Here is a 15,245-nt window from a genome sequence, read left to right as displayed (position 1 = left end):
TCTTAGGGTTTGGCCACACAATTGGCCAAGCGGCGTCCCTCTTAGGGTTTGGCCACACAATTGGCCAAGCGGCGTCCCTCTTAGGGTTTGGCCACACAATTGGCCAAGCGGCGTCCCTCTTAGGGTTTGGCCACACAATTGGCCAAGCGGCGGGTCTCTTAGGGTTTGGCCACACAATTGGCCAAGCGGCGTCCCTCTTAGGGTTTGGCCACACAATTGGCCAAGCGGCGTCCCTCTTAGGGTTTGGCCACACAATTGGCCAAGCGGCGTCCCTCTTAGGGTTTGGCCACACAATTGGCCCAGCCTCGTCCCTCTTAGGGTTTGGCCACACAATTGGCCCAGCGGCGTCCCTCTTAGGGTTTGGCCACACAATTGGCCAAGCCTCGTCCCTCTTAGGGTTTGGCCACACAATTGGCCAAGCGGCGTCCCTCTTAGGGTTTGGCCACACAATTGGCCAAGCCTCGTCCCTCTTAGGGTTTGGCCGGTGTAGGCAGTCATTGGAAAATAACAATTTGTTCTTAAATCAACTTGCCTAGTTAAACAAATCTAAATAACAATGCCTGGTAAATACATGCAGACGGATCTGTGTGCGTTTCTGTAAAAACAGAGGTTGTGTGACCAATGAGAGCACGTACTGCTAATGTAGGAGGTTCAGAGAGTTTAGTGTGTGAATACCTCACACTGTTAGATTTAAGGTATACAAAAGATTTAGTAGTTTGAGCAAAGAGGTACACTAAATCCCTACCCAAGAGGGTTAAAGGGCGCACGTGACGGAGTATAGGCGTCTCTCTGCGCACGTGACGGAGTATAGGCGTCTCTCTGCGCACGTGACGGAGTATAGGCGTCTCTCTGCGCACGTGACGGAGTATAGGCGTCTCTCTGCGCACGTGACGGAGTATAGGCGTCTCTCTGCGCACGTGACGGAGTATAGGCGTCTCTCTGCGCACGTGACGGAGTATAGGCGTCTCTCTGCGCACGTGACGGAGTAGGCGTCTCTCTGCGCACGTGACGGAGTATAGGCGTCTCTCTGCGCACGTGACGGAGTATAGGCGTCTCTCTGCGCACGTGACGGAGTATAGGCGTCTCTCTGCGCACGTGACGGAGTATAGGCGTCTCTCTGCGCACGTGACGGAGTATAGGCGTCTCTCTGCGCACGTGACGGAGTATAGGCGTCTCTCTGCGCACGTGACGGAGTATAGGCGTCTCTCTGCGCACGTGACGGAGTATAGGCGTCTCTCTGCGCACGTGACGGAGTATAGGCGTCTCTCTGCGCACGTGACGGAGTATAGGCGTCTCTCTGCGCACGTGACGGAGTATAGGCGTCTCTCTGCGCATGTGACGGAGTATAGGCGTCTCTCTGTGCATGTGACGGCCACCTACATGAATGATGTGTGAATTGGAGTCTTTGTCATCAGTGCCGATAAAAAAATTAACCAAGACATGAGTTCCGTATTTTTCATTTAGTCTGGCAATGGCATCCTCCAACTTCCATGTGTCACCTAAGTAGGAGAGGAGAGAGGAGGAGAGGACAGAGGACGATTGAATTGGATTGGATTGTGGATAGGTAAACAAAAATGTGTGTAGGAAACAGTGCTAGAAGAGTAGTGTAGTTTACCATAGACACTCTCCCAGTGGTCGGTTGCTATTGGCCACTCAAATACATTAGGGAGCATGTCTAGTAAAGGAGCTCCACCCCTTTTCTCAATCTGACCTTCAGAGGTGGGAGAAAAGAAACACAGGAAGTGGCCAAGGTTAACTCACAGTTTAAAAAAGGTAGACAACTCATTTGACTGAAATGTCTGAACTTAAAATGTCAATGACCACAACAAAACAGACCAGCAGACTCACTCTCATTGGTGCAGGATCTGTAGAGGGTCTTGGCTTTGGTGAGGGCACTGGCCTCCCCCTCCACGCTTTTCTCCAAAACATCTATAATGAGGGGGTGGGGTGGGAAATCAGTTCAGCTGCGAGTGTTGTGAGAAACATGGAGCATAGAATCTGTGTTTTGGAGGACAATACAATCCCCCCCCCCAGAGAGACCAGACCGCACCAGGTCTCTCCAGACCAGACAGAACTCAGCCAGACCCCAGGCCAAGGAGCCGTCTGTCTGCTCTCAGCCAGACCCCAGGCCAAGGAGCCGTCTGTCTGCTCTCAGCCAGACCCCAGGCCAAGGAGCCGTCTGTCTGCTCTCAGCCAGACCCCAGGCCAAGGAGCCGTCTGTCTGCTCTCAGCCAGACCCCAGGCCAAGGAGCCGTCTGTCTGCTCTCAGCCAGACCCCAGCTCTCTGCCCTCTCTTTTTTCATTTGTACAGTAACAGCTGTCATCTCAATCTTCCTCTTTCCCTCTTCCCATCACCCCCTCTTCTGGTTAGGGCAGAACCCCTGCTGTCTCATTGCCTAGTGTGCACACTATTTATCTGCTCATTTAATCTTAATGAAGCTCTGGGTTAGGAACCCTTCACAGGGAGCTTCCTGCCAAAGGGCACAGATCATGTGTGTATGATTGGATTAACAACTGACTGGTGTGTGTGTGTACACACACACACACACACACACACACACACACACATATGGATTAAAGACCACATGATGCTCGTGAGGCACACACACACACACTTAAATAATGTGACCTTATCTGGCACCAACATCAGGGCCCATCCTGATAAAAAGGAACTAAACAGGAAGTGTTTCGTTTAGTGTCTCCGCAGAACAAATCCTCCATGTATATGTTCTACAGACCCAGGAAAAGAACTGCAGTATTGCTGACAAGCTGAACATGGAGCACCGATTTGTTGGACTTGACTTCTGACTTGGTGCCCTTTGACCCTCTGTACCGTCATAAGATGTCTGACTTACATTCTGTCTAACCAACATGCGGTAAAGAGGTCAATCCAACTCAACCTAAACAATTGAAGTGCCATGGTAATGCGTGGGCGAAGATCCCAAATCTTTTAATTGCCCCCCAGCAAAATTTGCCAATATATGTATGATTGTTTACAATGTGTATTTCATACTATATGAGAGGTTCAAATCTGAGTATAATGCTTGTATGGATGTCAAACCCGAATACATATTCATGTCATTGTCACCAATCTACTGCATTAGTTAAAAACAGACTACCACCACTTGAAAAAGGGACAACTTCTAAAATGTTATGTAGAGAAAAACTGCCATCTCTCTCCAAATGGGACTTTCGCAACCACATAGTGGGTAACAATACAAATCAATCATGACAGATTTAAAACTAGCCACTGGCCTTCTAGGCAGAGTCGCAAAGAAAAAGACACATCTCAGACTGGCCAATAAAAAGAAAAGATTAAGATGTGGAAAAAGAACACAGACACTGGACAGAGGAACTCTGCCTAGAAGGCCAGCATCCCGGAGTCGCCTCTTCACTGTTGACGTTGAGACTGGACAGAGGAACTCTGCCTAGAAGGCCAGCATCCCGGAGTCGCCTCTTCACTGTTGACGTTGAGACTGGACAGAGGAACTCTGCCTAGAAGGCCAGCATCCCGGAGTCGCCTCTTCACTGTTGACGTTGAGACTGGTGTTTTGCGGGTACTATTTAATGAAGCTGCCAGTTGAGGACTTGTGAGGCGTCTGTTTCTCAAACTAGACACTCTAATGTACTTGTCCTCTTGCTCAGTTGTGCACCGGGGCCTCCCACTCCTCTTTCTATTCTGGTTAGAGACAGTTTGTGCTGTTCTGTGAAGGGAGTAGTACACAGCGTTGTACGAGATCTTCAGTTTCTTGGCAATTTCTCACATGGAATAGCCTTCATTTCTCAGAACAAGAATAGACTGACGAGTTTCAGAAGCAAGGTTTGTTTCTGGCCATTTTAAGCCTGTAATTGAACCGACAAATGCTGATGCTCCAGATAATCAAGAAGTCTAAAGAAGGACAGTTTTATTCCTTCTTTAAATCAGAACAGTTTTCAGCTGTGCTAACATAATTGCAAATGGATTTTCTAATGATCAATTAGCCTTTTAAAATGCTAAACTTGGATTAGCTAACACAACGTGCCATTGGAACACAGGAGTGATGGTTGCTGATGACTGGGCCTCTGTACGCCTCTGTAGATATTCCATTAAAAAAATGTTTGTTTTTTTGCCGTTTCCAGCTACAATAGTCATTAACAATGTCTACACTGTATTTCTGATCAATTTAATGTTATTTTAAAGTGGACAAAAATGTTCATTTTCATTAAAAAAACAAGGACATTTCAAAGTGACCCCAAACTTTTGAACGGTGTTATATATCTCCACTGTATACATGAATCAAGGCAAAGCTGGTTCCCGTTTCAGTTATTTCTTTGGTCATGTTCGCATGGGTCAAAAAGTCTGGTTGACGAGAGCCTCCCACAATGCAGGTGAGGGCTGCAGGATGAAGTTGGTGAAGAGAAACTTACAGTTGACTGCAGTCAAAAGTGAATGACCTTTTGATTTATTTTTATAAAGTTCATGCAATCGCCATATAGGCGCAAGTCAGACAATGTTTTTAAACATCGTGATGTCACTGACAGCTCATTGGGCCCTTCCCACAGAGATAACAACCATGTCACCTCCCATGTTTTTAAACATCGTGATGTCACTGACAGCTCATTGGGCCCTTCCCACAGAGATAACAACCATGTCACCTCCCATTTCCTTACTTCCCTTTCTCTACATCTCTCTCTTTTGGACTTGAACCAGTCTCTCTCCCTCCCTCCTTCCTATTTCTCCCTCCCCCTCCGGCACAAACAAGGTACAATTAAAAAGCTCACGGTGAATTGGGCAAATTATTGCAGAGTATGCCATACCTGAAACAAAGAGAGAGGTGGAAAACCGTCCTACCCACACACTGCTGTGGTTAAGAGCCAAGAGTAGTGCCTCATTAAGCCCTTCAAAACAGTTTGTGCATATATTAATGACAAGAGGTTGTTGTAGTTCGTTTTGGTGTGATTTTTTCCCCCCGGCTGTTCGAACACACAATGGTTTTAAAAGTTAAGATTAAGGCCTCTAGTTGTTTAAACAGAAGTGTTCTTTCAGCTCAGATTTACTCAAGAGGCAACACACAACGCAGCGTAGGCCTAGTGATGGTCATTTATTGGTGTATTCGTTTCGGGTTCACAATGCAGACCGAACCGATGTCCCCGTACTGAACGGGTCAGTAGTAGGAGTGGGAACGGTGGACGGGTTTGTTGTCATTAAATGAGAGAGGAGTAGTTTTCCATGCACATTCTTTATCTTGAGAAATACTGGACCAAACATCTTAGTTAAAATGGAAAACTGCACAACTAAGATCTCCTCAGCAGAAACGTCTAAATTAAATCACAGATATTTTTATTTTTTTAATTTACCTTTACATTCACTATTTTGAGGAAGTGGCTGTTGCTGCAGCGTCTCAAGAGAGAAACAGTAATACTGACACTTCTTTTTTCTAAGCTGAAGGTCTTTTAAGGGAGTGAGTGAGTATGTATGTGAGGCACAGATGTTCGTGTCACCATTGCAGAGGAGACCAAACCTAGTATGTGGGCGGCTTTAGGGTTCCTTTATGACTTTCTATTGCAGTGGAGAACAATGTGAGGCCTCTATGAGCGGCCGCAAACCCTCGCACACACTTCGGCCTACACAAAACATTCAGTACACACACACAGTACAGGTTATTTACTGCTGTTAACACCTGATGTTAACAGCTGTCCAGGCCAGAGCAGCGCCCCACAGGCAGCTGTAAACAGATACAGGATATTCTGACCAGGCAGACCACTTGTCAGTCAGGCTCCATGGTCCTGAGGTTACTACAGGATGTGACAGGAAACTCCACAGACAGACATGGCAGCACACATACAGCATCCCACATCTCTGTCCGTCAGGCTCCATGGTCCTGAGGTTACTACAGGATGTGACAGGAAACTCCACAGACAGACATGGCAGCACACATACAGCATCCCACATCTCTGTCAGTCAGGCTCCATGGTCCTGAGGTTACTACAGGATGTGACAGGAAACTCCACAGACAGACATGGCAGCACACATACAGCATCCCACATCTCTGTCCGTCAGGATTTCAAATGCAATATTCTTCCATTGGGCACAAAGCGCATTTCATCACGTGTGGATTCAGTGTGCGACAGCAGAAGATTAGACCATCAGGAACAATAACAAAACACAACCTTATTCTGCCCCTCTTATCTTTTCATACGGTTTGTTCCTGTGAATTGTGTCTTAACCTTGACTGTTATTAGCAGACAATTGTCTACCCGTCTGGTACCAGGGTGAGCTTTTCTTCTGACAGTATTGTTCTGGTGATGATGACGTCTGATAGAGAAAGTGTGAAGACTGATTACTGTAATTCAAATCAGAGACAAACCTGAGAATCAAATACAGACACGTTTTTTTTTTTGGTAAACCAGGCTTTGGCAGTGGACAATCATGCCCATTCGTCTCAGACAAATTAGGATCCCCAAGACTACTCTACCTCTGATGTACAGTACGCTTTAAAAAGCCATACAAGTTAATCACAGATACTTGAGACGTCAAAAGATGGAAAGGAGGAGAAGAGGTGGAGAGCATAACAGAGGGAGGCAGATGAGAAGAGGTGGAGAGCATAACAGAGGGAGGCAGATGAGAAGAGGTGGAGAGCATAACAGAGGGAGGCAGATGAGAAGAGGTGGAGAGCATAACAGAGGGAGGCAGATGAGAAGAGGTGGAGAGCATAACAGAGGGAGGCAGATGAGAAGAGGTGGAGAGCATAACAGAGGGAGGCAGATGAGAAGAGGTGGAGAGCATAACAGAGGGAGGCAGATGAGAAGAGGTGGAGAGCATAACAGAGGGAGGCAGATGAGAAGAGGTGGAGAGCATAACAGAGGGAGGCAGATGAGAAGAGGTGGAGAGCATAACAGAGAGAGGCAGATGAGAAGAGGTGGAGAGCATAACAGAGGGAGGCAGATGAGAAGAGGTGGAGAGCATAACAGAGGGAGGCAGATGAGAAGAGGTGAGAAACAGAGGTGAGAAGAGGTGGAGAGCATAACAGAGGGAGGCAGATGAGAAGAGGTGGAGAGCATAACAGAGGGAGGCAGATGAGAAGAGGTGGAGAGCATAACAGAGGGAGGCAGATGAGAAGAGGTGGAGAGCATAACAGAGGGAGGCAGATGAGAAGAGGTGGAGAGCATAACAGAGGGAGGCAGATGAGAAGAGGTGGAGAGCATAACAGAGGGAGGCAGATGAGAAGAGGTGGAGAGCATAACAGGGAGGCAGATGAGAAGAGGTGGAGAGCATAACAGAGGGAGGCAGATGAGAAGAGGTGGAGAGCATAACAGAGGAGGCAGATGAGAAGAGGTGGAGAGCATAACAGGGAGGCAGATGAGAAGAGGTGGAGAGCATAACAGAGGGAGGCAGATGAGAAGAGGTGGAGAGCATAACAGAGGGAGGCAGATGAGAAGAGGGCAATAAAGTGGAACAGGAAGACAGTAAAATAAGCTAAAAGAGAGGGGTGAGAGTCTCATATTTCCACCCATCTGTATACACCTGTCTACCATTATTCCAGACTAATTTTTGATGAAGAAAATCATTTTCTACACTGTAGGAGGATCTTTAACAGAGGGTAACCCCCTCTGCCATTAACCCACTGATTTGCCTAGTTAAATAATGACTACCGACCCGTAGCACTCACGTCTGTAGGTGCATTGAAAGGCTGGTCATGGCTCACATCAACACCCTTATCCCAGAAAACCTATACCCTCTCCAATTTGCATACTGTCCCAACAGATGATGCGATCTCTATTGCACTCCACACTGCCCTTGCACACCTGGACAAAAGGAACACCTACAGTTGAAGTCGGAAGTTTACATACACCTTAGCCAAATTACATTTAAACTCAGTTTTTCACAATTCCTGACATTTAATCCTAGTAAAAATGCCCCGCCTTAGGTCAGTTAGGATCACCACTTTGTTTTCAGAATGTGAAATGTCAGAATAATAGCAGAGCAAATTATTTATTTCAGCTTTTATTTCCTTCATCACATACCCAGTGGGTGAGAAGTTTACATACACTCAATTAGTATTTGGTAGCATTGCCTTAAATTGCTCAACTTGGGTCAAACGTTTTGGGTAGCCTTCCACAAGCTTCCCACAATAAGCTGGGTGAATGTTGGCCCATTCCTCCTGACAGAGCTGGTGTAACTTTTCAGTTATACCCACAAATTTTCTATAGGATTGGGGTCAGGGCTTTGTGATGGCCACTCCAATACCTTGACTTTGTTGTCCTTAAGCCATGTTGACACAACTTTGGAAGTATGCTTGGGGTCATTGTCCATTTGGAAGACCCATTTGTGACCAAGCTTTAACTTCGTGACTGATGTCTTGAGTTGTTGCTTCAATATATCCACGTAATTTTCCAACCTCATGATGACTTCTATTCTGTGAAGTGCACCAGTCGCTCCTGCAGTAAAGCACCGCCACAACATGATGCTGCCACCCCCGTGCTTCACGGTTGGGATGGTGTTCTTCGGCATGCAAGCCTCCCCCTTTTTCCTCCAAACATAACAATGGTCATTATGGCCAAACAGTTCTATTTTTGTTTCATCAGACCAGAGGACAAAAAGTATGATCTTTGTCCCCATGGGCAGTTGCAAACCGTAGTCTGGCTTTTTTATGGAGGTTTTTGAGCAGTGACTTGCTCCTTGCGGAGCAGTCTCATGTTATGTCGATATAGGACTCGTTTTACTGTGGATATAGATACTTTTGGACCCGTTTCCTCCAGCATTTTCACAAGGTCCTTTGCTGTTGTTCTGGGATTGATTTGCACTTTTGCACCAATGTACGTTCATCTCTAGGAGACAGAACGCGTCTCCTTCCTGAGCGGTATGACGGCTGCGTGGTCCCATGGTGTTTATACTTGCGTACTATTGTTTGTACAGATGAACGTGGTTCAGGCATTGCTCCCAAGGATGAAGCAGACTTGTAGAGGTCTACAATTTATTTTCTGAGTTCTGGGCTGATTTCTTTTGATTTTCCCACGATGTCAAGCAAAGAGGCACTGAGTTTGAAGGTAGGCCTTGAAATACATCCACAGGTTCACCAATAGTCTAAATTACATCATTTGAGTCTATCAGAAGCTTCTAACGCCATGACATCATTTTCTGGAATTTTCCAAGCTGTTTCCAAGCCACAGTCAACTTAGTGTATGTAAACTTTTGACCCACTGGAATTGTGATACACTGAATTATAAGTGAAATAATCTGTCTATAAACAATTGTTGGAAAAATGACTTGTGTCATGCAAAGTAGATGTCCTAAATGACTTGCCAAAACTATAGTTTGTTAACAAGAAATTTGTGGAGTAGTTGAAAAACGAGTTTTAATGACTCCAACCTAAGTGCATGTAAACTTAAACTGTATGTGAGAATGCTGTTCATTGACTACAGCTCAGCGTTCAACACCATAGTGCCCTCAAAGCTTATCACTAAGCTAAGGACCCTGGGACTAAACATCTCCCTCTGCAACTGGATCCTGGACTTCCTGACGGGCTGCCCCCAAGTGGTAAGGATAGGTAACAACACATCCGCCATGCTGATCCTCAACACGGGGACCCCTCAGGGGTGCGTGCTCAATCCTCTCCTGTACTCCCTGTTCACTCATGACTGCATGGCCAGGCACAACACCAACACCATCATTAAGTTTGCAGATGACTCAACAGTGGTAGGCATGATCAGCGACAACGATGAGACCGCCTATAGGGAGGAGGTCAGAGACCTGGCCGTGTGATGCCAGGATAACAACCTGTCCCTCAACGTGATCAAGATAAAAAGGAGATGATTGTGGACTGCAGGAAGAGGACCAAGCACGCCCCCATTCTCATCGACAGAGCTGTAGTGGAACAGATTGAGAGCTTCAAGTTCCTTGGCGTCCACATCACCAACAAACTATCATGGTCCAAACACACCAAGACAGTTATGAAGAGGGCACTATAACGCCTATTCAGGAGATTAGGCATGGTTCCTCAGATTCTCAAAAAGGTCTACAGCTGCACCATCGAGAGCATCCCAACTGGTTGCATCACTGGCTGGTATGGCAACTGCTCAGAAGCCGACCACAAGGTGCTACAGAGGGTAGTGGAAAAATGATCAAAGATTCCAACCACCCTGGTCATAGACTGTTCACTCTGCTACCACACGGCAAGCGGTACTTGAGCGCCAAGTCGAGTTACAAAAGGCTCCTTAACAGCTTCCATCTCCAAGCCATTAGGCTGCTGAACAGTTAATTGAGTGGATACCCAGACTATTTGCATCGACCCCCTTTTTTTAACGCTGCTGCTACTCGCTGTTTATTCCCTATGCAGTCATTTTAGCCCTACATTTACCTCGACTAACCTACTACATTTAGTAGACAATCTTATCCAGAGAGACTTAGAGGAGCAATTGTGGTTAAGTGCCTTACTCAAGGGCACATCATATGTTTGGGCTTGGGATTCGAACCAGTGACCTTTAAGTTACCGACCCAACACTCTTATCCATTAGGCTACTGTATATAGCTTCTTTATTATATTAATTGTGCTACTCATTTTCTTACTTTAGTTTATAATACTTTTTTTGCTAATATTGTCTTCAAAAATAAAAATAAATATTCATTGTTGGTTAAGGGCTAGGAAGTAAGCATTTCACGGTGTTGTTGGTTAAGGGCTAGGAAGTAAGCATTTCACGGTGTTGTTGGTTAAGGGCTAGGAAGTAAGCATTTCACGGTGTTGTTGGTTAAGGGCTAGGAAGTAAGCATTTCACGGTGTTGTTGGTTAAGGGCTAGGAAGTAAGCATTTCACGGTGTTGTTGGTTAAGGGCTAGGAAGTAAGCATTTCACGGTGTTGTTGGTTAAGGGCTAGGAAGTAAGCATTTCACGGTGTTGTTGGTTAAGGGCTAGGAAGTAAGCATTTCACGGTGTTGTTGGTTAAGGGCTAGGAAGTAAGCATTTCACGGTGTTGTTGGTTAAGGGCTAGGAAGTAAGCATTTCACGGTGTTGTTGGTTAAGGGCTAGGAAGTAAGCATTTCACGGTGTTGTTGGTTAAGGGCTAGGAAGTAAGCATTTCACGGTGTTGTTGGTTAAGGGCTAGGAAGTAAGCATTTCACGGTGTTGTTGGTTAAGGGCTAGGAAGTAAGCATTTCACGGTGTTGTTGGTTAAGGGCTAGGAAGTAAGCATTTCACGGTGTTGTTGGTTAAGGGCTAGGAAGTAAGCATTTCACGGTGTTGTTGGTTAAGGGCTAGGAAGTAAGCATTTCACGGTGTTGTTGGTTAAGGGCTAGGAAGTAAGCATTTCACGGTGTTGTTGGTTAAGGGCTAGGAAGTAAGCATTTCACGGTGTTGTTGGTTAAGGGCTAGGAAGTAAGCATTTCACGGTGTTGTTGGTTAAGGGCTAGGAAGTAAGCATTTCACGGTGTTGTTGGTTAAGGGCTAGGAAGTAAGCATTTCACGGTGTTGTTGGTTAAGGGCTAGGAAGTAAGCATTTCACGGTGTTGTTGGTTAAGGGCTAGGAAGTAAGCATTTCACGGTGTTGTTGGTTAAGGGCTAGGAAGTAAGCATTTCACGGTGTTGTTGGTTAAGGGCTAGGAAGTAAGCATTTCACGGTGTTGTTGGTTAAGGGCTAGGAAGTAAGCATTTCACGGTGTTGTTGGTTAAGGGCTAGGAAGTAAGCATTTCACGGTGTTGTTGGTTAAGGGCTAGGAAGTAAGCATTTCACGGTGTTGTTGGTTAAGGGCTAGGAAGTAAGCATTTCACGGTGTTGTTGGTTAAGGGCTAGGAAGTAAGCATTTCACGGTGTTGTTGGTTAAGGGCTAGGAAGTAAGCATTTCACGGTGTTGTTGGTTAAGGGCTAGGAAGTAAGCATTTCACGGTGTTGTTGGTTAAGGGCTAGGAAGTAAGCATTTCACGGTGTTGTTGGTTAAGGGCTAGGAAGTAAGCATTTCACGGTGTTGTTGGTTAAGGGCTAGGAAGTAAGCATTTCACGGTGTTGTTGGTTAAGGGCTAGGAAGTAAGCATTTCACGGTGTTGTTGGTTAAGGGCTAGGAAGTAAGCATTTCACGGTGTTGTTGGTTAAGGGCTAGGAAGTAAGCATTTCACGGTGTTGTTGGTTAAGGGCTAGGAAGTAAGCATTTCACGGTGTTGTTGGTTAAGGGCTAGGAAGTAAGCATTTCACGGTGTTGTTGGTTAAGGGCTAGGAAGTAAGCATTTCACGGTGTTGTTGGTTAAGGGCTAGGAAGTAAGCATTTCACGGTGTTGTTGGTTAAGGGCTAGGAAGTAAGCATTTCACGGTGTTGTTGGTTAAGGGCTAGGAAGTAAGCATTTCACGGTGTTGTTGGTTAAGGGCTAGGAAGTAAGCATTTCACGGTGTTGTTGGTTAAGGGCTAGGAAGTAAGCATTTCACGGTGTTGTTGGTTAAGGGCTAGGAAGTAAGCATTTCACGGTGTTGTTGGTTAAGGGCTAGGAAGTAAGCATTTCACGGTGTTGTTGGTTAAGGGCTAGGAAGTAAGCATTTCACGGTGTTGTTGGTTAAGGGCTAGGAAGTAAGCATTTCACGGTGTTGTTGGTTAAGGGCTAGGAAGTAAGCATTTCACGGTGTTGTTGGTTAAGGGCTAGGAAGTAAGCATTTCACGGTGTTGTTGGTTAAGGGCTAGGAAGTAAGCATTTCACGGTGTTGTTGGTTAAGGGCTAGGAAGTAAGCATTTCACGGTGTTGTTGGTTAAGGGCTAGGAAGTAAGCATTTCACGGTGTTGTTGGTTAAGGGCTAGGAAGTAAGCATTTCACGGTGTTGTTGGTTAAGGGCTAGGAAGTAAGCATTTCACGGTGTTGTTGGTTAAGGGCTAGGAAGTAAGCATTTCACGGTGTTGTTGGTTAAGGGCTAGGAAGTAAGCATTTCACGGTGTTGTTGGTTAAGGGCTAGGAAGTAAGCATTTCACGGTGTTGTTGGTTAAGGGCTAGGAAGTAAGCATTTCACGGTGTTGTTGGTTAAGGGCTAGGAAGTAAGCATTTCACGGTGTTGTTGGTTAAGGGCTAGGAAGTAAGCATTTCACGGTGTTGTTGGTTAAGGGCTAGGAAGTAAGCATTTCACGGTGTTGTTGGTTAAGGGCTAGGAAGTAAGCATTTCACGGTGTTGTGGGTTAAGGGCTAGGAAGTAAGCATTTCACGGTGTTGTGGGTTAAGGGCTAGGAAGTAAGCATTTCACGGTGTTGTGGGTTAAGGGCTAGGAAGTAAGCATTTCACGGTGTTGTTGGTTAAGGGCTAGGAAGTAAGCATTTCACGGTGTTGTGGGTTAAGGGCTAGGAAGTAAGCATTTCACGGTTGTGGGTTAAGGGCTGTTTTCACGTGTTGTGGGTTAAGGGCTAGGAAGTAAGCATTTCACGGTGTTGTGGGTTAAGGGCTAGGAAGTAAGCATTTCACGGTGTTGTGGGTTAAGGGCTAGGAAGTAAGCATTTCACGGTGTTGTGGGTTAAGGGCTAGGAAGTAAGCATTTCACGGTGTTGTGGGTTAAGGGCTAGGAAGTAAGCATTTCACGGTGTTGTTGGTTAAGGGCTAGGAAGTAAGCATTTCACGGTGTTGTTGGTTAAGGGCTAGGAAGTAAGCATTTCACGGTGTTGTTGGTTAAGGGCTAGGAAGTAAGCATTTCACGGTGTTGTTGGTTAAGGGCTAGGAAGTAAGCATTTCACGGTGTTGTTGGTTAAGGGCTAGGAAGTAAGCATTTCACGGTGTTGTTGGTTAAGGGCTAGGAAGTAAGCATTTCACGGTGTTGTTGGTTAAGGGCTAGGAAGTAAGCATTTCACGGTGTTGTTGGTTAAGGGCTAGGAAGTAAGCATTTCACGGTGTTGTTGGTTAAGGGCTAGGAAGTAAGCATTTCACGGTGTTGTTGGTTAAGGGCTAGGAAGTAAGCATTTCACGGTGTTGTTGGTTAAGGGCTAGGAAGTAAGCATTTCACGGTGTTGTTGGTTAAGGGCTAGGAAGTAAGCATTTCACGGTGTTGTTGGTTAAGGGCTAGGAAGTAAGCATTTCACGGTGTTGTTGGTTAAGGGCTAGGAAGTAAGCATTTCACGGTGTTGTTGGTTAAGGGCTAGGAAGTAAGCATTTCACGGTGTTGTTGGTTAAGGGCTAGGAAGTAAGCATTTCACGGTGTTGTTGGTTAAGGGCTAGGAAGTAAGCATTTCACGGTGTTGTTGGTTAAGGGCTAGGAAGTAAGCATTTCACGGTGTTGTTGGTTAAGGGCTAGGAAGTAAGCATTTCACGGTGTTGTTGGTTAAGGGCTAGGAAGTAAGCATTTCACGGTGTTGTTGGTTAAGGGCTAGGAAGTAAGCATTTCACGGTGTTGTTGGTTAAGGGCTAGGAAGTAAGCATTTCACGGTGTTGTTGGTTAAGGAAGTAAGCATTTCAGGTGTTGTTGGTTAAGGGCTAGGAGTAAGCATTTCACGGTGTTGTTGGTTAAGGGCTAGGAAGTAAGCATTTCACGGTGTTGTTGGTTAAGGGCTAGGAAGTAAGCATTTCACGGTGTTGTTGGTTAAGGGCTAGGAAGTAAGCATTTCACGGTGTTGTTGGTTAAGGGCTAGGAAGTAAGCATTTCACGGTGTTGTTGGTTAAGGGCTAGGAAGTAAGCATTTCACGGTGTTGTTGGTTAAGGGCTAGGAAGTAAGCATTTCACGGTGTTGTTGGTTAAGGGCTAGGAAGTAAGCATTTCACGGTGTTGTTGGTTAAGGGCTAGGAAGTAAGCATTTCACGGTGTTGTTGGTTAAGGGCTAGGAAGTAAGCATTTCACGGTGTTGTTGGTTAAGGGCTAGGAAGTAAGCATTTCACGGTGTTGTTGGTTAAGGGCTAGGAAGTAAGCATTTCACGGTGTTGTTGGTTAAGGGCTAGGAAGTAAGCATTTCACGGTGTTGTGGGTTAAGGGTTAAGCATTTCACGGTGTTGTGGGTTAAGGGCTAGGAAGTAAGCATTTCACGGTGTTGTGGGTTAAGGGCTAGGAAGTAAGCATTTCACGGTGTTGTGGTTAAGGGCTAGGAAGTAAGCATTTCACGGTGTTGTTGGTTAAGGGCTAGGAAGTAAGCATTTCACGGTGTTGTTGGTTAAGGGCTAGGAAGTAAGCATTTCACGGTGTTGTTGGTTAAGGGCTAGGAAGTAAGCATTTCACGGTGTTGTTGGTTAAGGGCTAGGAAGTAAGCATTTCACGGTGTTGTTGGTTAAGGGCTAGGAAGTAAGCATTTCACGGTGTTGTTGGTTAAGGGCTAGGAAGTAAGCATTTCAC

The 15,245-nt window shown here is 45.8% G+C and overlaps 1 protein-coding gene across 9 annotated transcripts in view; it reads right to left on the bottom strand.

Annotated features, from left to right (window-relative positions):
• Positions 1–15,245, bottom strand: part of LOC115137733 (neprilysin-like) — an 86,049-nt gene that overhangs the window by 24,746 nt on the left and 46,058 nt on the right. For all 9 annotated transcript variants that reach the window (XM_065024217.1, XM_065024220.1, XM_065024216.1 and 6 more), the window contains 3 exons: positions 1,849–1,929; positions 1,616–1,711; positions 1,381–1,499 (listed from right to left, as the gene is read on the bottom strand). In XM_065024217.1, coding sequence (XP_064880289.1) covers positions 1,381–1,499; positions 1,616–1,711; positions 1,849–1,929 — 296 coding nt within the window. The remainder of the gene's footprint in view (positions 1–1,380; positions 1,500–1,615; positions 1,712–1,848; positions 1,930–15,245) is intronic.

Source organism: Oncorhynchus nerka, linkage group LG11 (genome assembly GCF_034236695.1).
Source record: "Oncorhynchus nerka isolate Pitt River linkage group LG11, Oner_Uvic_2.0, whole genome shotgun sequence".
NCBI lineage: Eukaryota > Metazoa > Chordata > Actinopteri > Salmoniformes > Salmonidae > Oncorhynchus > Oncorhynchus nerka.
The sequence above is the reverse complement of the archived record's forward strand: the minus strand, read 5'-3'. Positions and strand labels throughout refer to the sequence as shown.